The sequence below is a fragment of the Peromyscus eremicus genome, chromosome 13 (genome assembly GCF_949786415.1).
Source record: "Peromyscus eremicus chromosome 13, PerEre_H2_v1, whole genome shotgun sequence".
Taxonomy (NCBI): Eukaryota; Metazoa; Chordata; class Mammalia; order Rodentia; family Cricetidae; genus Peromyscus; species Peromyscus eremicus.
Window position 1 is genome coordinate 19,328,602 of NC_081429.1, and position 22,764 is coordinate 19,351,365.

The 22,764-nt window shown below is 37.6% G+C and overlaps 1 protein-coding gene and 1 pseudogene across 4 annotated transcripts in view; both read right to left on the reverse strand.

Moving 5' to 3' along the window:
- Window positions 1-2,351: 2,351 nt before the first annotated feature.
- Window positions 2,352-22,764, reverse strand: part of Pja2 (praja ring finger ubiquitin ligase 2) — a 47,360-nt gene continuing 26,947 nt past the window's right edge. Inside the window, exons 5-10 of one of the 4 annotated variants that reach the window (XM_059278755.1) lie at window positions 18,043-18,228; window positions 13,280-13,534; window positions 11,102-11,213; window positions 6,939-7,053; window positions 6,472-6,593; window positions 2,352-2,884 (exon numbers count right to left, since the gene is read on the reverse strand). In XM_059278755.1, the coding sequence (XP_059134738.1) occupies window positions 2,759-2,884; window positions 6,472-6,593; window positions 6,939-7,053; window positions 11,102-11,213; window positions 13,280-13,534; window positions 18,043-18,228 (916 nt within the window). In that variant the 3' untranslated portion in view covers window positions 2,352-2,758. The remainder of the gene's footprint in view (window positions 2,885-6,471; window positions 6,594-6,938; window positions 7,054-11,101; window positions 11,214-13,279; window positions 13,535-18,042; window positions 18,229-22,764) is intronic. The other 3 variants (XM_059278756.1, XM_059278758.1, XM_059278757.1) reach the window with 3 other exon arrangements.
- LOC131923577 (chitinase-like protein 3) lies at window positions 21,465-22,297 on the reverse strand (annotated as a pseudogene).

Genomic DNA, 22,764 nt, shown 5'->3' on the forward strand with positions numbered 1-22,764 from the left:
ACAGCCACTCAAGTGAAACATCACAGAACTTTCTAGTGTTTCCACAGTCTAAGTCAGCACAGGAGCCAGGCTCTGCAGAAGACTGTGGGGCTGCTGAGAATGTCAGCAGGAAAGGGCAACAGCTCTTCCTTCAGGGCCTCTGCAACAGCACAAGCCCACCAGCTGCCTCTCTAAGTGACCTATGCAGCCCTCTAGAGCTTTTTAGAAAAAGAAAACCCTGTCTGCTCAGTCTAGAGTTCTTTAATAGTTGTGAACTTTGTTACTGACTATAAATCCTTCAAGGATTATGCTATACAAGTGATAGGATTACACAATTAAATATTAGAAATGACCACCGGGTATATCCTGTTTATTGTTTATGATTTACACGGAAAATGGTGGGTTGGGATTGTAGAACAATAAACCAATCATTACAGTTAGACCTGGGCTTTTGAAAACCTTGCATTCCATTTTAACAGCTCATATATATTTAACAGCTTATATATAAATCCATATCACAAATAATCTTAAAAGTTAGTTAGCTTAGAGATAAACTAAGAAACACAAAAGAAATCCACATGAGTCTAACTTTAAATATCAGCATTCATCTTACAAGAAATAAGAAAATGTTCAAAAAATTAAAATTATTAGGCCAACTCACAACAAAAAAAATAGAAATAAGATAAATGGCATTTTATCAATATTTTTACTATTTCTAATTTACCTTCATATATTCTTAACTTTTCAAAAGGATCCAAGATAAGATCAAATAATACATTGGGGTCTGAACTTGTCAGCCTCAGCTTATACTGGCTTCTTACCATGAAAGTTCTAAAACTTCATTTTTCTTTTTAAAAAATTTAAAGCAAGTCTCATTCAGCATTCTCCTTCACAGCAGCTGTGTAGACACAGTCGGGAGCCAACAATGAAGGACGCTAACAGATGGGAAGCAAAAAGTACAACAGCTATCTTACGTTCAACTCTCTGGTTGAGTTTGGAACCAAACCTCTTAACAACTGGCAGATAATAGCTAAATCTTAATAGGCAAAGAAGAAATATTTTCTTTGGGACAGCTGCTATCTAGGAGAATAAAACCAAGGTCCCTTAATACTGACTAAACATAACATGTGGCTTGTTACAAAGCAATCTGCAGCAATGTAAGTTTAATCAGTAAGTGCCACAACTAATCAACAGTACATAAAAGAAAACAAACAAATAAACCACACAATCCACAAATTTCCACAGTATACACATGAGAACTAATGTTAATCTGGTACGACTTCTTGACACTAACTGATCATCAGTGAAATATGGCATGGAAAGATCACAGAATAGAAAACAAGCAGATTAGTTTATACAACGTTGTCTATATACATCGGAAGGAAGCATGCTAGCTAGAGCAACATTAAGGCCTGAATGTAAGCATCCAAAGTCACAGAAGCCCCAGAGAACCCCGAAATTACAAAGTCACCACAGTACTTGCATGCAATGTTCACTTTTGTTTTACCCATAAAAGGATACACAGTATTTTGCTGTAAATACCAGCCACATTTACAATATATGCAAAAATCAGAATGCAAGTGTTATATTTTTTATATTTAAGCCTCAAATGTGCCAACAGTGAAAATTCATTTATTTTTAAGAATGGAGAAAAAAGGAAAGAATATAAATACTCAGAAATATTACACAAATGAACTGAAACTGTGCACTTCGGAAGCTATTTAAATATTCCCGAAACCAGATGAGCAGTGGACCAGGTAGACGTGTACTCACTGTGTGCTCGAGTATTGTACCTTCTAAGCCATTGTTCTCTAGTGCTGACATCAGGTCTCGTCTGTAAGCTACCTATTAACACCGTGTCTGTACAGACTTGCCTACTCCATGTGGTCACCTAAAAGCTGTGTAATTTTTATTTGGGGTGATATAGTTACAAACATGACCATGTGCAAATCTTCAGACCTTCTAAAATATTGCAGAAACCAAACTACCTTAAACTAACTACATCTAACTTCTTCAACAAGTATGTCAAGAGTGTTCTGGACCTTCAAGTATTTAACAAGTAGAAGTGGATTGGGTAAGGGCTTAGATAGTGTTTCATAAGGCCAAACACATGTAACTGTGCCAAGCACTGAGCACATCAGATATTCACATGCCTCACTAACCTTTCTTTAAACACATCCAATGTTCATTGAATATTTTATTACCTAACCAACTCAGGAGGTTTACATCTAAGATGTAAAGTTCTTCTGGTGTTCTGGTCAAAACTGTAGTCTTTGTTTGGCATTCTGAAAAGCTTAATCTTAACCTTCTCAGTATTATTATAAACCAAGAGGTTTCGATGTAGCAAAAGCAAAGGGACCAGTGAAAAAGCATGCTTTAGAATTCAATTTATTTTCAACGAAACCAAATTTTACTACTGTTGTGATCACAGTCTTCACATCTGATGTGGATAGGAGAGCTTAATTATGATCTCTTAGTGGCAGCACTTCAGACAGAACTAGTAACATATGCCACAGAGATGACTACTGACTTTACAATGAACACCAACATATTCAACTAAAGAAAATGGATGCACTGCTTGAACATTCAGCTTGAAAATGTTTAGTATGTTCTGCAAACCTAAATTCAGTTTAGAAAGGTTAATATTCTCTTTCTAAACTATGGCATATACTATATATAGCATTTTAAATATATTTATATATCATTATTTGCACATCAGATTTAGAAGAACTTTGCAGATTACTGTGATAGAATTCAGATCGCATTTCAATGTTACGCTTTATGGGGCCTCCGCAGCATTGTCATTGGCAGGGGGGGCGTCAGGGTCAGGGTCAGAGGAAGCAGCTGCAGACGCTTCAATAACTGCAGGTGGGAAATGACGGCGGCACACCGGGCATGTTCCCGACTGGAGGGAAAACAAACCAACAAACAAACCAATGAACAGTCAACAGAAGAAATACACCAATAGCCTCGTCTTTATAGAAAAATCATAGCATCATTATCCCACACACAAATCAAGTATCGTTCAAAAACAGATTTGTTACATTTTGTGTCTGTGTGTGTCTATGCACATGCGTGCAGGTGCCAGAGGAGACACAAGAGTGTCCGACCCCCCTGGAGCTGGAGGTCCAGCAATTGCGATCCACCTGACGTGGGTGTTGTGAAGCAAACTCAGCTCCTCTGTGAGAGGCATATGCACGTTTAACTTCCGAGTCATCTCTCCAGCTCCCAAATCAAGTATTTAAAAACAAAAAATACACCTCAAACCCACACGACATAAAGAGAAAATTTTAAAGCCTTTTATTGGCCTCAAACTCAGATCCTCCTGCCTCTGCCTCCCGAGTGCTGGGATTAAAGGTGTGCACCACCACCGCCCGGCTCAAATTTCTTTTATACAGAACAGTGTGTTATGATCATGTTCGTACTTTGTACTCAATTCACCTTTTACTCACTGAATGTTTATTTAGAGCTTCCATGCTTGGCATGGACGCTGTGGTCAAAGCTGACAAAGAACTACTGCACTGTCTCATGGAGGTCACTTAAACTTAGGAATGACCTGAATCCAACATTATTTTTATCTACTGGGCACATACTTCCTCCTTAGTAACAAAACAAATCAACCACAGATCTGGGAAAGATGGGAAGGGAGTAGCTTCAGGACCAATGGAAGACCACAGAGATCTATCATCTAACAGATGACAGATCATGTCCTTGCAAATCTGATCTTTTTCCGAATACATCTCCCTGATAAAAGGGCAGTGAAGTTGTCATGCTGCTGAAGGTGACAAAGAATTTTATCTTCGGAACGTTCTTCCCAAAGGTGCCTTTATACTAAATTCTTTCGTCAGAGGACAAAACTCAGATTGTTAGTCTGGGCTCTAGCAAAGTCAAGTACACTGTGTCCCTGCCCTCTACAGCAGTTATCCTACAAAACAAATCCTACAGTTTTGGCCTAGGAGGTACCAGCTCTAGCCTCTTAACCCAGGTACCAATCACTGGACTAGGGAATAGAACACCAGTACATTTTCCAGTTCTGTGAGGATGAAATGGACAAACACATCTCGTGGCGACTGAAACTGATTGAAAGAAACACCGAGTCCTTCTTAAGTCTCTATAACTGAGGGCGTAAAGAAAGCTTGTTATATTGAACATAGCAAAGGCAAGGTTTCAGCTTATCTACTTAGATCACCTCATCTTATAGATGGGATGGAGGGAAGCCAGGCTTCACAAACAAATGCTCAGAAACAAGACTAAAAGTAGAGAAGAGCAAATCTGAAGGGACAGGCTGGGAGCTACAGCACAGAAAACCTTGAAAGCCAAGACAGAGACCCACTATTCCACTATTCTCCAAGTGAAAGAAAACCAACCTCAGTCTCTCTCCTTTAAGGCAAGTGCTGTAACATGAGCAGAGCTACAATTTCGATAATATCTAGAATGAAGACGAGGAAAGAAGTGGGCAACCCCCACCAGTGAAGAGGTGGAAGCTGCTGGGCTGATGTGCAGGAGTGGCCGTGATCACAGGCTTGGGTGTACACACACAGTGCAGCTGTGGGAGCCTGTCTCTGCCTTCCTACTCATTTCAGAAAACCTGCTCGCTAGCGTCACCTCTGCCATCGTGCACAGAATTACAAGTTCTTTCCTACCTACTTCTCACCTTCATTTCCGCCAACTTACTTTACCATACCAGGTACTTGCTATAGGTAATACATTGTTCAATATGGACAATCTATTTCAACTTTATATAAAATTCAAGGTAGATAGATTGTATTGTTTGATATAGCCATCTATGCTATAATCAGCATAATGCCAAATAAACAAATTAAGAAAAAATAATCACCTAGAATGCCAGCAGTTTTAAGAGACTTGAAACACCCATGATCTGCACTACTTGATTAGGAATCACTTCGTTAACATTCAGTTTACCCAAGTCTGCTGACAGGTCCTCCTAACTTGTACCATCAATTAAACTTACATCTGCCATTTCATTATTAACAAGCCATCTCTAATTTTTACTAATAGCACTGATGTAATTTATGTTTTTAATGTTTACTAGACGCTAATTATCTCCTAGGTAATCACACTAGTTCTCACAACATTGTACACCATACATATCAACATAATAATGGATGTTTAAAAAAAACCTTAAAATTAAAAAGAAAAAGCCAGCAGTAATCAGGTATAGAACTCCCAACTTCAACTCAAAAGAACACTGCACTTCATGGATATTTTTGTGTCCAATTAATTCAACTCTAGAAGTATTTTAGAGCAAGTCTACAACAGGATGTATGAATTCAGTGCTATCACAATAACAAATTCCAACCGAAATGAATTAGTTTGGGAGAGAAAAGCAAACAAATAAAGTGTTTTTAAAGTTTAGACAAAAAAAAAAAAAAGTACTCAGGAATAAAATATAAAAAATATTATGTATTGAAAAAAACCATACAATCCTTTTGGGGGGAGAATTAAAAAAAAAATCCCAGCCGGGCGGTGGTGGCGCACGCCTTTAATCCCAGCACTCGGGAGGCAGAGCCAGGCGGATCTCTGTGAGTTCAAGGCCAGCCTGGTCTCCAAAGCGAGTTCCAGGAAAGGTGCAAAACTACACAGAGAAACCCTGTCTCGAAAAACAAACAAACAAACAAACAAACAAACAAACAAACAAAAAATCCCACAAATGTCAACAACCAGAGAACGTGTAAACACGCCCACTGGTAGGTGGGAATATTGGTTATTGGAGGCAGGGCAAAGTAGCAGCTGAGGGAATCAGAGGAATAATAAAAATTTCAGCAAATGAGGAAAGTATAAAGTGAGTATACCCTGAACCACAACACAGCAGGCAATAGCAACGATTCTCCGATTTTGTAAAGGAACAGTGAACATTTCTACACTAGATTTCAGAGCTCTTAAATACAGCTTTAGGAAGATAAAGTGACAGCAAAGAGTAAAACAGTTCAAACAAAAGGCAAGAAAGATAGAGGTAAGAAGAGAGAAATGAGAAGGAGTGTTTATAGGGAAGAGGGAGCCAGACAAGAACAATGGCAAGAAAGCAACTGGGGGGTTTCTACTAGACGGGAAGTACATGTGACAACAGAGATCACGGGCTGCAAGGAGCTCATCTACTTGGAATTCTTGCTAAGTCTTTAAGGTAGGTACACCAAAACTAGACAAGGGAGGGGTTATTTGATGGGTGCACACTTGCAGAACACTTGTCAGCAACACCCGTGCACACTTGCAGAACACTTTTTATTATCACAGTATGCTTTGAGTGGTGTAAAAGAAACTTCTGAGATATTTCTGAAAAGAATTTTAGGGCTGTGAATGAAAATATATTAAATAGTTACTGTTGCCTAAATTTCTACAAAAGGAAATCAGTCTTTAACATAAAATACTATGAATATGTGTCTAGATAAAAACTGGCTTAAAGGTGACTACAATTATTATATGAAGGAGAAACTATTCAAGTATTCACTTTAAGCAAGTCCATCTACAACTCACCTTCTGTAGCCAAATGGAGACGCAGGGCTTATGGAAGAAGTGATGGCATGGCAGCTCTGTGGCTATGTCGTCCTTGATGTACTCACTGCAGCAGATTGGACAGCACTGCTCCTGACCAATAGCTGAGAACACAAACAACGGCATCCATCAAGACGTGAAGTTCAGGGTTAACAAGACCAATCACTATGACGACTATGCAAGACGGAAGAGGAACTTGTATCAATTAACTGGCAAGCAGGAATCTAGCATGTTAATTTGGAATTTCATAAGCATTCCTTTTTTAAAAAGTTGACTGGGTAAACACTTGGTCTGAACCTATCATTTTACTAAGCATTTTCTACTAGGTGAAAGTTTGTCAGCTTCTGGCTGATAAAAAATATAATAATCAATGACTTGATCTCCTGGTGCTCCAACAATACATCAAAATACACAATATGGCATCCCAAACTTGAAAACATTGACCTTACCAGTATGATCTTCTAGAACAAGAGTTTCTGGAAGCCCATCAATGCTTTCTTTACTAGCTGGTGGATTAGCCACCTCAACATCTACTGCGAGAGACTCTAAATGTGCCAGCGCAGTCTGAAAAAGAAAAAGTATAGTTCTTTGTTAGTAGACACTTTAAAATAGTAATGGGAACTATTTTTAAGATGTCTCATCAAATTACATTTATCATATTCTCATATTCTTTTCCGGTTACTCCTCTGTTCTCTTCCGAAAGGACCACTGCCAAGATCATTAAGTCAAATACCCTCTTTTCACCAGCGTACACATCCGCACGCACACGTCTGCAGAAAGGCCAACCTATCACAAGTAAAGAGCTATCTCGTTCAGTAATCTACTTGCTCATTACAACTGCATTTTTCAGATGAATGGTAAGCTTCCAACTTGAGAGCTCCTATGTGAGATCACTAATATAAGGAAAGAAATACTTTAGAACAGCTCACTTCATGAGATAACGCGGAAAGACTACTAAATGTTTAATGTGAAAACAACCAATGACTCCCGAGTTGTTTTACCTACTACTGGCACAGAATTATCACATGCACACTGCAGTCACCAAGTTACACAGAATTATCACATGCACACTGCAGTCACCAAGTTACACAGAATTATCACATGCACACTGCAGTCACCAAGTTACACAGAATTATCACATGCACACTGCAGTCACCAAGTTACAGGTTAACCTGGTCAACTTCATTTAGGGGTTCAATGTCTGTGTAAATGACTTGTCTATGAAGGCTAGAAAAAAGAAAGGATCACACAGCCATTTAGTATGAATCATCCTCTCCTAGCTTCCAACTCAGATGAAGTGACAGGCAGGCCTTGTCTCTTTTTGCCCGCCAGTTTTCGTTACATGTTCTTACATGTTCCTAGTCCTCATGGTGCTGGATGACTGACCTGGTTGACTGTTGATTTAAAATGAGTAATGAATATAGTCCTGAAAGCTTACTACTGCTATACTAAATATTATGGTACATGATTTAACACAATCTTATAATAGGTAACGGAGAAACTATTAATCCCATTTTGTAGATGAGGCTCCTAAAGCTTAGAGGTTAAGGATATAGTCCAAGATCACATAGCCTATTAACCTAAGAGATCATGCTTTTGAAATTAGATTTTCTAATTTACTTAGTGTACGTGTGCATGTAAGGTGCATATAGGCACATGGTGCCTATAAGGAGGTCAGGAGACAATCTGCAGGAGTGGATTCTTTCCTACTGTGTGAGTTCCAGGGGTTGAACTCGGCAAGCAGGCAGAGTTCCCTTACCCAGTGAGTGGTCTTGATGGCCAAAGAGCTCATGTTCTTGACCTCTACATATTATGCTCCTAATATTTACAGCCTAGTAAATATAATGTGCTTTTGTGAGTCTGTAAAGACTCTTGAAGGGTTCATAAATGTGAACATTCTCAGAAAAAACAACTTCAGTTAACTTAAGTAATCTTTCCTGAAACTAACCTTCATGAACATGCACCTACAATCCAAGTATTATTCCTTGTATACTTTCCCGCACTTTATAAATTAGTAACTTAGAGGTATAATCTAAAAAATTGGAATCAACATGGATTCCATTAGAAAAACAAATCTTTTTAGGAAGCTTACAAATCCTTTGCTTTAAATAAAAACAAAACAAGAACTCTGGCAAGGTAGTGGATATAACTTCTGGAAAATGTCACGAAAGAACTAAGTGATGATGCCATGATTAAACTATATTCTTATTAATTTATCTGTTTGAACAAAATCCCTCAATCATACAGTCATACGCATGAAAAATAAAATTTATTCTGAATGTTTCATTCTAGGAATACACTCAAAAAATAATTAGACAGAGAAAAAGCTGCCCCTCATTTCATTAAGGAATGTCATTTCCAGGGTTAGCCAAAAATTTTAATTTATCTGTAAGTAACTGTAATTATGAGAAACTGTAACTCAGTTTAAACCATTTTTCTGCATTAATATTTTTAAATTACATTTTCATTGTGTGTGTGTGTATACACACACACACACACATATATATATGTATACACACACATATATATGTATGTATGTATGTATGCACGTGTGCACAGGTATGGAGGTCAGAGTACTACTTCCCAGAGTTGGTTCTCTCCAACAATGACTTATGATGAAAACTTCAGATGCCTACATAAATCTGTGCAAGTATATGTATTTTCAAATTTAGGAGTATATAGAAAGCTCTAATATCAGTTATAAAAAATTAAAGAGGTTTGCTATTTTATTCTGTGCTTGCTCAAACATGAGAAACAGATATGAGCCTAATGTATATTGCCAAGATCTGTGCCAAAGCTACTATTTAAAGAGAAAGATGGAGCTAGTATTGGAAGAGAAATAGAAATAAAAGTGACTGCTGACAAAAGAGACAGGATGCTTAGTGTATTAACAAATATAAGCATGCAGAGTTTTTTTTTTTTTTACAATTTTTGTTTTATTTAAAGAATACCAGTGTTAAGTCCTAAAAAAAATGTTATTTTAGTTCCATGCTTTACAACTATTAAATAAATGCATTCTAGACATGAAAAAATTATTTTTGTAGTGTGATAGGAAAATGGAATTGTACTGATAATCTAGATGTGAAATAACTCAATTAAAATTCTCAATCAGTAATGCAGAGTGCTAAAATGTAACGAGACTGTTACTGCTGTGGAGACAGGAGAGCGCTAAGGACACTTCATCAGAGACACAGGACAGCGAAGAAAGAAGAGCCCTCCAAGTGCCGACACTGTACTGGGTTCCCAGGCACAGAGCAACAATGGCTGGAGCGGCCAGTTCCTAGGGAGACTAGACTCTTTCTTGTTCATCTTTATTCACAGCACTGGTGCCTTTGGACAGCATGCCTCTCATGACCAATCTCTCCAGCTGTTCTTTCAATCAAATGTCACATTGCCCATTAGTAATACATAAGATCTTACACTGTTCTCAGTAGTTCTCAAGGAACTAAAAATCTAAGATCAGAAAAATGAAAGCGATCTAAAGATTGTGAAACCAAACCCTAAAGTGGATGTGCTTCCCTCCACTGTTTATGGAGGTGAGTCATCGTAATCTGCGTGTCTTGTGTCTGTGATACAAGCTCTCACACCGTAGTACCATTACTGTTTATGTCGGCTTTGGGAAGAAGGGTTCAGTACAGTCCCAGGTGACTGCGATCTTCATCACGTTGGGTGCTCTAGTACCCACTTTTTCTGCTATGGTGAGTTTTGAGAACGATCTACTACTAGAGCATAACTGAAAGCAACACTCTAATGGAAAATCACGGAGATGCACAAAAACGTGATGTAAAGCAGAGCTGATGTCAGTGCACATGTAAACCTATCTGTCTGCCCACTAACTAACTTACCAGTCTGAACTGAACTTTCTACTTAGAAATTTCAAGATGCAGTACTGTCATATTGCTCCTGGCAGTCCCTTCTTACTGACTGGTTTCCTTACCTTGTTCTCATTCAACTGTTCAGTACTGCTGTTCTAGCCTGAAGTCACTTTATGACTAATGATTTAGAGAGAACTTATTTCATTGAGGTTCACCAGTATTATGGAAGTTCGTTCCCAAAGTAAAAATGTCTGGGCTTTTAAATTGGGGCAAATACATTTCAGACTAAGTTTGTGTTTTAGTTCAAAGAACTAAGAAGGTGGCCAGGAGAGGTAGCAGATGTGGGCGCTGCTGGAAAGCATGAACATGTGGGGGGTGAGGGCAGCAAACCCAGCTGCAGAAGGAAGCTGTCTGGAGAAAGAACAAAGGGCAAGTGTTGTGGCAGGTCCCTAGATCTTCACCTCCACAACTCTGCCTCTCTGCGTCTATGTGTGTATGTGTAAGACATTCACACTCGCACACTGAGAGTTCAGGACAGGGAAAAACTGCATTTCCTAACCCTAAGCAAAGAGTTCTCCTGCTGTAGAAAACCCGACAATGCCTGCCATCTGAAGTCAACTGGCATGACGGCAAGTGAGTTCGTGGACATGCACCAGTAACGACCACTACTCAGCAGTTATTAAAGTGCCCAGGAACTACCCACTTTCTCTTCAGTGAGGTTTAAAAAGGACACTGTCAAATCTTTACACTCTTTATATTCTACCCATCCTCCATGTATTTATCAGTTATCCAAATACCTCCATAGCCTGGGCTAAGCGTTCTTCTAGAGCCATGTAAGTGAGGAACTGAGGATCCACGTAAGAAATGGCTTCAGCAACTCCTAGTCCATCCGCAAAACCATCAAATAGGCTGAAAAAACAAGATCATAACTAAGACTTCAGAATCTTACAGTGAGGATAACTATATATTACCATACTGATAGGCTGTAAAGTCCTGTCAGGAGAAAACGATAACTGTGGGAGCCGAAGAACAGAAAAAACAACAGACAAGCTAGGTGTTCAATTAAGACTTAAAATGACGTCACTTGCTCACCAGTCTCCCACCTCACTGCACATGCAGGAAATGCTTCCTTTCTGTTTCTGACCCAAAAGCCTGCTGAATGGTAGGATTCTTATGCGTAGAATCCTTTACCTCTATTTTTCTTTCTGTTAATTTTAGTTTCTAATCTGGGTGAAGGTGAAAATATGAGAAAGGTAATTATTTATTTAAATTCTATCACTAGTCAAGACCTCCTTTTCCTCCACTTTGAACTGCTTAATTACTTTGAGTTTTGCAAGATTTTATTTTCTCAAGCCTTCCTCAATCTCTCTTCTTCTGCTAACAATCAGGCCTCCTTCACTTATTAATAGCTAGAAAATGACTTTTTCCAAACTCTTCATTTTTTGTTGCTTTATTTTTCGAGACAAGGTTTCTCTGTGTAGCCCTGGCTATCCTGGTACTCACTCTAGACCAGGCTGGCCACAAATCGCCTCTGCCTCCTCAGAGCTGGGATTAAAAGTGTGCGCCACAAATGCCCAGGCAAACTGTTCATTTTTATGACTTCTGGTTCTAAAGGACTATGAGCCCTTCAAGACAAACACAGTTGACTCTGGCGTTAAGCTACTTCCTTTTGCCATAAGTCAGATTCCTATTTTTTCCCTGTCTCTAGAATTATTAAGTATTTCAAAATTAGGAAACCCAGGCATGGGAGTGCACACACCAGAAACAAACAAACAAAGTCCTTCCATGCACACTGCTTTTCAATGGGTCAGATTAAAACTGAAATAGTACTTATACTTAAAACTTTCACCTTTTCCTATATTTGTCTACTGAAACAACACAAATATGTCCACTTCCTGTAGAAAATCCATTCAAATGACTGAAGTAAATTACTTCACAATCATTCTTTTCTTCAGTAGTATAAACAAACCCAGACACCCAGGACTTGATATGTAGCTGTAATTGGGCCACTGAAGAACAATCAGTGTTAAAATTCATGTTTCAGACAAGAATTACCAATGGTTGCTAATGCTAGCAGATGGAGGTTTGATAGCTGAAGAATAATCAGGTTATTTATAGTTTCAAAACAGCCATTAAAAAGGGGGAAATGATAATTGGACAGTACAAGAATCTGAAAGACTACATCATAACCAGATGATTAAAATTAATAGCACTAGTAACAAAATTAAATGCCATAATGTGTCTTCTGATATATACTATAAAGACAAATTATATCATTTTTTGTTGTTCTTGCTAAAAATACACAACTATGTATGATACTGGACAAATACAATGTGAGGGATAGTCCACAAAATAAATGGTCTAAACTTTTCAAATATTTGTCAGACATGAAAAACAAAGATTAACTGAGGATATGTCCAGATTTTAAAAAACAAACAAAAAAGACAAACATGTTAAATCAATGCAATGACCATCCTGGATTAGATCAGACAAACATTTTCTGTAAAGTCATTGGTGAGATAACTATGGACATTAGAATAAGCTCTGGGGATTAAATTATTAGCACTATATCAACACTAACTTTATGATTTCACCAATTCTGTGTTATGTAAAAAAAATTTTTTTCAGAAACTCATTCTAGAATTTTTACAGGTAAATAAATAATGTCTGTGGACTTATTCATAAAAAGACCAGAAGAATTCTTACCATAAATACAGGAAGAAAAGGAAACAGAAAATGGTATAAACATTTGTAAAATATTAACATTTAAGGGATTTTAGTGAAGAATATAGGAATACTCTGTACCATTCTGCCTACTTTCTCTAAGTCTGAAATTATTTCAGGTATTGACATATTCAAAACAACAACCTTTAAAAATGTTCTCTTCCAATCAATGCTAGAAAGATGTAAAGTCAAAGAAGGGGCCCATACAGACAGTGACATCTGAAATGAGATTGGCAGAAGCCTAATGGTACCTGTCAGACGCAGTTCCCACTGTAATTCCGCTCAGGAGTACCGGAGCATGTAGTAACGAGGCCACGTACCTCCAGTCCACATCCAAGTCCTCGCTCACGCTGGAGTCATCCTCAAGGTTGTTGTTACCGTCCAGCATGAAGGCCTCTGGCTGAGCAAACTCATTGGCAGGCTCGTTTCCTTCATCACTGCTGCTCTCATTGACTTCATTGTACTGTAACCAGGGAATCTCTCCCTCTTCCAAGGATGTCTGTTCCCTAAGACAAACATTTGTAAGGAAGGAAGAAAACAAAACATTGCTTTCACACATACCACACTGGACTTTACAGTCACTCTACTTAGTACATGTAATCCCGAGTGCTGGGATTAAATCCCGTGTGCCACCACTGCCTTTCTTGTAGTTTTAAGTCCTTGGTACTTATGATTCTAAATGACTGTTTTCCTCACCTGCAAAAGTATTTCAACAGAAAATAAAAGGGCTGGTGAGATGACACAGTGGGTCAAAGTTCCTGTCACTATACCTAAGGACTTTGAGTTCAAGCCCTAGGACCCACATGGTAGAGACAACCAACTCTCACAAGTTGTCCTCTGAGAGACACACACACACACATACCCCTTTTAAAAAAGAGTTCTTTGTGGTGTGTGGGTGTGGGTGTGTGTGAGTGCGCAGATTGTGCATGCCTGTACACAACTCAGAAGCCAAAAGAAGGCATTATGCATCCTCCTTTGTAATGCTCCACTAATTTCTTTGAGGCAGGGTCTCTCCTTGAACCCAGGACTTGTATGTTCTCTGTAAGCCAGCAAACCCTCAGCAAGCTTCATATCTCTACCTTCTCAGAGCTGGGGTTATAGGAATGAGCCCTTAGGTGCAGGGATCTGAACTCCGATACTCAGATTGTTCAACAAGTGATTATAACTACTGAACCATCTCTTCAGCCTCTACATTTTTTTCAATCTTTAAGTTTGTTTTGCAAATGTTAATGTAACTGTTACAGTTATATTCTGGTTAGTGTTTGCCTGAAATATTGTATTTCTCTTTTCATCTTTCTATATATTTATACTTTAGTTAATTAATTAATTAAATTATTTATTTTTGGATTTTCGAGACAGGGTTTCTCTGTGTAGCTTTGCGCCTTTCCTGGAACTCACTCTGTAGCCCAGGCTGGCCTTGAACTCACAGAGATCCGCCTGCCTCTGCCTCCCGAGTGCTGGGATTAAAGGCATGTGCCACCACTGCCCGGCTAAATTTATACTTTAAATGTGTCTCTTTTTATCTTTTAAAATTCTGATAAGCGTTACCTTATCAAAACAAAGATCAATCAATTATATATATATTTGCAACTAGTAATTGCAAGAACTATTTCTATAGCCTATTTCACTCTTTTTTTCTCCTTTTCTGTGTTTTTCTTTTTGGGTGGATTTTAATGTTCTTTTTTATGCTTCAATTCCTTTCTCCCTGATGCTGGGGACAAAACCCAATCTTGTGCACACCAGGAAGCATTCTGCTACTAGGTACATTTCCAGTCCCTAATACATATGGTTTTATTTTCTTCATTGTAGCAATTATCCTTAGAATGTTACTATACACATGCAACACAATGCTAACTAATACTATAGACCTCTCCTAGCCATTTAAAAATTAATGGTGTCCAATGTTGAGCTCTATCCCTGCCACACTTAGAGCAATGCAAATTACCAGGTACATTACATTAAAGAATGTGTTGATGAAAACAGCTAATATCCCGAAATGTACTTTATTTATTCTTACGTGTCTTGGTATTCAACTTCAAGGAAGAACAACATCCTCTTAAGCTTCAAACTATATCCAGGTATCTGTCATCTGTAGTGCCTAATGGACAATTAACACTTGCAAGTAAGTCCCTATTTCTTAGCTCTCCTACAGCTGTCTGTCCATCTACTTAGTGACCAAAGTGAAAACCTAAGTCATAACTGTTGCTCATTTTCCCTCATCCAACAATCTACTCATCCAACAATCTATTTTATTATCTGAAACTTTAAAATATCCTCAAACTTCGAGTTTTTTTGTTTTTGTTTTTGTTTTTTTTTTTTGGAGGGAGAGGGCCTGAGCTGATAATCAAATCCAGGATTTTATGGATGCTAGCAAGTACTCTCCCACAGAGTTATATACTTAGCCATAAAGGTTGTTTTCTAAAACTCACAAGTATCCACTAATCAGAACAATTCATTCTCCTTTTAAAAACTCCAGTCCATTTCCAATTAACCAGCACAAAATAATCTCTTCAAATGGCCTATCAGATCAGTTAATTCTCCATTTAAAAATCTCACTGCTGCTCTGCTGGCTGCAGTGGTGGTGGTGAGCACAGCTTTAATCTTAGCACTTAGGAGGCAGAGGCAGGTGGATCTCTGTGAGTTCAAGGCCAGCCTGGTCTAGTTCTAGGACAGCCAGGGCTACACAGAGCAACTCTGTCTCCGGGGTGGGGAGGGTGCCAATTTCTGAGGCATCTCCCTGACCACTCTAATTAATGACAGTTTCCTGTTAGCTACCATTTGTCTCATTACTTACTGTCTTACTCTCTCTGCAGTAAACAGTCTGTAATTAATGCTTTTATTTTTCTTATTATATACCTTTCCTACCTAAATGCTTTTATATAATTAATACCAAGCTAGAAATTTACACAGTTCAAAAGTACAAATGTCAATATTAGTCTAAAAAATATAACTTATAAACTTATCCTATTAGAAACTAAAAACTGAAACAATTTAGTTGTCATTATAAAAATTTAAATAATCAAAATACTGCCTTATAATAAAATAGCTAGATGGTGTTTCATCACCCAATGCTAACAACATTTACCAGATAAATAATTTATTTTAACAACAGAGGCAGAGTACAGAAAAAAAGAAAAGCATTATTTTTTAAAGGAAAATAAGTATCAAACTGACACTGAAATCTAAATCTAGAAACCATGCTTACTTAAAGATCTAAACAGTTACATCTTATGCAAAATAATAGCAAACAATCCATCATTAAACCATAATTACATGATCATGTTTGGTTTATTTTTAAAATATAAGGACAGATAAATATCAAGAAGTCTAGCAAAAAAAATTCCTATGATTAACAGGCCAAAATGATTTTGTTTGATCTTCACACTGAAAAGACTTAAAATTTGGTGTTCTTGGTAGAATCACATAAAATAAGTTAAAAAGTTGTTATTCCTTAATGAGATTAAAAAATGTTTTCCTCTAAATTTAGGAATAAGATGAGAGTGTCTCTACTCTTACTCAATACAGTGCTTTTTAAGTCTTACCTAGATCAATAAGGCAGAGAAACAAACGGAAGGAATACAAATAGGAAAGAAGCCAAATTGCTTCTGTTTGCAGACAGTATGTTTCTATTCTTTTTTTTTGTTTTGTTTTTTTTTGTTTTTTTGTTTTTGTTTTTCAAGACAGGGTTTCTCTGTGTAGCTTTGTGCCTTTCCTGGAACTCACTTGGTAGCCCAGGCCGGCCTCGAACTCACAGAGATCCGCCTGGCTCTGCCTCTCGAGTGCTGGGATTAAAGGCATGCGCCACCACCGCCCGGCATGTTTCTATTCTTAAAAGACCCAAAAGATTCTCCCAGAAAGCTCAAAGATTCAGTAAATATTTTAAACAAAGTAGAAGAATAGAAAAAAAAAAAAAACATAAAAAATCAGTAGTTTCTATATAGCAATAAATGAACTTGCTGGGAAATAAATCAAGGAGAAAGTTACATTCACAACAGCTTCTACAATAACAGACATAGACACACACAGAGACATACACAGGAGGGGAAGGGGAAAGATTTCAACCTTTCTTCCTGAGGAAATACTACAACAAGGATTGGGGAGCTGAGAGCCACAGGTTCTTTTCTTTCTAGCCTGCCATTCCTTTTTGGGTTTTTTTTTTTTTTTTTTTGGAAACACAGCTATACCAATTCCTTTACATGTTACCTATGCTGCCTGCATGATACAACAGAATAGATGAGAAGTGCAACACTGACTGGCACACAAAACCAACAATATTTATTTGGCTTTTCACCAATTAAGCTTGAGAACTCCTAGATCAAGGCTATTTCCATTCAAGTTATTGTCAGAAATGTTTACTATAGACCACTGATGTTCTGGAAATACTATCCAATCGAGCTAGATAAAAATATATTAAAACTTCATTTGCAACTAACTGCCTCCATTCTGTGAGTGAATCACTTAAACTACCATGACATGCTAAGTGTAATTTACCATGCTGATTTACCTCGAGGCAGATTGTTCTCCCAAGTCTCTTCAGTGTATGGCAATGAGCAACAGTAATTCAATTATTCCTAACTTAGCCGAAATGACCTTTTAAATCAGCAGTTCTCAACCTGCAGGCTGTGATTCCCCATCTCTAAAAATATTTACATTATGACTCATAACAGTAGCAAAAATATAGTTATGAAGTAGCAACGAAAATAATGGTTGGGGGTCATCATATCACAAGGAATTATATTAAAGGGCTGCAGCATTAGGAAGGCTGAAAACCACTGTTTTAAATGCTCAAATTTCCTTTATAAAGAAACATGAAAACACACACATCTTCAGAAAAATACTGAAATTGCTAGTATTTAAAATTGTCCCCTACTAAATACCAAAGCACCATGTAAAGGCAATTTATTTGTTCAACATGGGCTTATAAATGTAATTAATGTACAGCAACATTTGAATGTGATACATGCCATTTTTGCATAATACACATTTAAAAAATAAATCTCCCTGTTACACATACCCCTCCTGAAGAGACAGTTCTTGGTTCTCCTCTTCAGGGCCACTACTATCACTCTGTAGCTCAGGTTCATTCTCATCTTTTCCTGGCAGAGTCTCCCAGCTCTCGTCACTTGAGGACTGGTCTTTTTCTGTGCCAGAAAATCGGTGAGGCAGAGAAGCAGACCATTCCCCATCACTGCACTCTGAACTGCAAACCGGAACAGAAACAAACTACTATCACACACTACGTTATTCTTAGTATGTGGACAGTTACCACGCATTATGGATGGGAGGTAGGACTACTGATGTCCAGGCTTAGTCAATTGCTCATTCATTTTAAAAACATCAAAACAAAAAACAAAACAACAACAGAAACAAATAGACTCAACAGAACGTAACCCTTTCAAATGATCATGGCATATGTAAGAGTTTAGACATATTTCTACATAAAAATTTAAATGTAATTTGGGAATCAAAAAATAGTATCTGGAATGAATAATGTATGTATTACTCATTTGATCTAAATGAAACAATTTTCTAATTATATACTGATGCTTTTTTAAAAAAAATGTGCTCTGGGCCTATATTATTAATACTCATAGTAGCTTCTATCAAGGAGAAACTTCTGAAAGTGTATCCCTAGCCACCAATGAGCAGCTTACTAAGCATTTAGAATACTAACTAGCCATTGAATATTTTCACTAACCTCTCAAGTTGTACTTTTACTGTAAAAGTCCATCTACCAGATGAGTCTCTTACCTTACTTTCTACCTATTAAATGGAGTCTCACCATGCTTTTATCTTGGAAGCTAGCTGAACTCCTTCCCAATTTTCTATGTTCAAAACCTTTATTTCCCATTCTCTTTGTATATGGCTCTTACATCCTAATACCTTTTTCTTCACTTCTCCTACTGTCAAAGGAAAAAAAATCCCACAATATAAAGACAGCAGCAGCAACCACCCTCCAGCGACTTTCTACCAGCCTGGAACTGTTGAACCTATTGACTGATCTTCCCAAATTTTAACCCCACTTCCTCAACTCACTTAAGAAACACATTTTGAACATTAGCATCATTTCAACTTATACATTAACTGCTCCATTCAAAGTAGAATTCCACGAACTGCTCAAAGCTTTTTCTTCTCTCCCCAAAGCAGTATTTCACAAGTTTAAGTTGAACATTTACCACTCTCTCAATTTTTGTACCATTCAGTATTTGCAGGGTTTTCTAAAGTACAAAAGATGACCACAGAACTTCTTAAGTTAGCTTTCCTGGATTTAAATCCACCTCTTAGCAGCTGTGAAAATTGCTGTGCGTCTTTGATTTCTCACATATCAGGTGAATATAGTAACAGTATCTAACGGCTATTGAGCTCATGTGAGAGACAAGGAAATTAATATAAATATATATCACTATATTAATGTCTATCAAATAGAAAGACACCAATAACTGTCAGCAAAACCATCCCCGTAACATATTTTTAATCAAATACATTTAGTTAGAGAGTAAGCTGTATCTATTAAATCCCAGGTGTGAGGTGCCAGCTAGTTTTTAAACTCTCATTCAAATAAGTACTGATTAAAATCACAAATCTTAATCTGGGTGCCACTTGATGTATTTATTTTGCAAATGCTAGCTTACAGGAAAAGCATTCAAACTTCTTTAAATAACACTTGTAATTTACAACCACACAATCCTATTTCCTTCTTATAACTAGCTCCTCTTCCCTTACACAAGGTGTTTTATTTTAATGCTTTCTCTTTTCATCAAAATGTTTTCATAGCCACTTGGTACCTCTCAGCCTTCAGGACTAGACCAGACTTCATTTCTTTCAAGACACTTCTAGGTGAAATTACCTTTTAAGGGGGACAACTATTCATGGACTGGGCATCTGGCTTATTCAGTCCAAATCATTGTACTGCAGCTACTTCTTTAACGCTGAATTTACTATTCTTAAGCATTCACAATGGATTTGGGCTTAACAAAGTAAAACAACCTATAGCTTAGTCCCACCCAGCTCTGGCTGGCTGTAGATGGCCTTCTAGTCAATGAACTAAGCTGTAACTGATGAAGATTGATGAACTAAGATGTAGTCAATTAAGTTGTTTCCTATGCTTTACATCCATCTTCCAAATTCTGTCTAATTGTTGCTGGAGTAATTTTTCCATCCTGCTCTAGTTCTGAGAGGTGCCCAATTCATGAATTATATTTGTCTTGTTTTACTAAAACAAATGTTACAAAATTTAATTGATCTAAGATATTTTCCTAGTTATATAAATATAAAATCAGTTTCCTAATAACTACTAGCAGTTTCTAGGAAGACAGAAGAGCTAAATGTTTACAGGCTCTTAGTAGGTACTAAAGACTATTTAATCATACAGCTTCAAATATAAAATTTTATTAGTAGTATCTGATTTGAAAAAGATCAGCAGTAGGCATTTATAAGGAAGTTCCAAAAGTGTATGCATTTTTGTGATGAATGATAGAAATACATGAACAATTTCTAGTACTATTTCAATGTGAATTTTATTAATTATGTCAATATAGTATTTATTACTAATTTGTAACTACAGAGCCTAAGAAAGTCAGAGGACACTGTAACTTTCTACTACTAAAAATTCCAACTCTCCATAGCCAATTTCTTTACTGAAGACACAATAGTATTGATGATACTCAATTTCTATAAACAAGCTTTGAAATTAGACAGATATGACTTAGAATCCAGAATAATTTCTGTTTAATTTCCTCATCTATAAAGTGACATATTAATATTCAAGTTTCAAGCCTACAACGATGTTTAGATGAAAATCTGGAAATAAAGTATGTAGTACAATTTTTGGAAAGTGGTAAGCAGTTCTGAAAGGCAATCATTAACTTCTTGTAAAGCATGGTATGTCCTTTTCGATATTTCACTGGGTTGCTTACTAGCTCACCACTCTTTCTTCCTTGTCTGTGCCAAAGAAAAGCTACTCCACACCACCTCATTTGTCTTGATGACATCAGCTTCCTGGGAAACCCAGTAAAGATCAGCTTTACTATATCAAACTATACCCTAGACCATCACCTAAACTAGGTCACCCGTTTCTTCATGACACAGAAAATAAGGTATTTTTTTCCAATTTTATTTTATTTTAGATTTGAACATGAATTTTATTTTTAAAAGCTAGGCAGGAAAATAGGAGGCTTTAAAAGAAGCATGGAAGTATGTTCAGAGCTTGGACAAAGGTAAAAGGTGAAGACCATGCCTGGTTGCATCACAGATGTTGGTATGTATCACATATAGTTGTGCTGGTGTGTGATTCAATTCAGGCAGGACCAGAAGCTTCTTTTGTTATTTTCTATAGGAAGCTGACAGAGAACTCACTGCCCCAGAGCTGCTGATCTTGCATTTATTCTCCCGATTTGAGGACCAATTACAGGCTAAAGCTCCTCACGATAAGATGCCTTACAACTTCATCTGGAAGCTCTTGACATTATCATAGCCTGAAGCCATTCTGTGGTCCTAAAAGCATAGGGTACTTCCTGAGGGGCATTCCATTTCTCAGTGGCTCCATTAATCAGGAAGCTGCAAATCTCATAGCAGACCCATAGTCCTGTTTCGTCTATGTACTTCCCTGGTTGTCCTGCACTAATGGTATGGGCATGAATTCCAGGCTCAGAGGGGTCACTCAGGGTGAAGGTTTGTCCATACGTAAGGAATCCAACAATGAGCTTCTTAGGATCGGCCCCATGGTTCTTCCTGCAAGTCATGATACAGTCCACATTGAGGCAGCCACTAATGCCCTGGTCATTTGGACCTTTGTAGAGGGGACTATTTTCTCCTGTATAGCCATCCTTGTAGCTATGGAGATCGTATGTCATGACCTGAATGTAATCAAGGGACTGTGACAGGTCAGGGATGTTATAGCCAGACTCAATGATGGAGATGATACCAGCACATGTGGAAGTGATTAACAGCTTGGTCTTGTGTTCATCTAAGGGTTCATTTTCAAAAACTTCATGCATTTCCTTCACCAGGAGAGTAAAGAGATATTTGTCCTTAGACTGGTGTCCACCAGACCCAGGGTATTGCCAGTCCAGGTTCAGCCAGTCAAAATTGTGTTGGCATAGGAATTTGATGACTGATGTAATGAAAGTCTGACAGTTCTGAGAAGTAGACACCATGATACTGAACCCACTAGATGCAAACTTCTTGCCTCCAATGGCCAGGAGAGTTTTCAGCTCCATGTTACTCTTAGTCCAATCAGGTGCTGGTGGGCTCTCTTTTTCCAATTTTAAATCTAAGTAGTTCTATATATTTCAAATTAATAACCTTTTCCTTTGTTTTTTCACAAACTCAAAAACATCCACTCTATAGTGATCCTTTAAAAACTGTCTTCAGAGCTGAGGTCCAGACAAAGAATACCATCATATGGACGTGGGTCTACCCTGAATACATTTACACACACACACACACACACACACACACACACACACGCACACACACACACACACACACACACACACACACGCACAAAGACAAACCAAGCACTTCTTTGAGGAATCAGGGAATGAGATGTTGCTTTTGGATGGTACTTGATCTTACTTTCACCTGAGATTTACAAATAAAATACTTTACTTGATTGAACTATTAAAATAAATGTTTATAATGAGAAAAAAAATGTAGAGGCCATAGAACTGAAGGTAAGGTAGGAGGTAGAGGTGGATCTGGGAGGAATTGGGAGTGATTATGATCAAAATACATT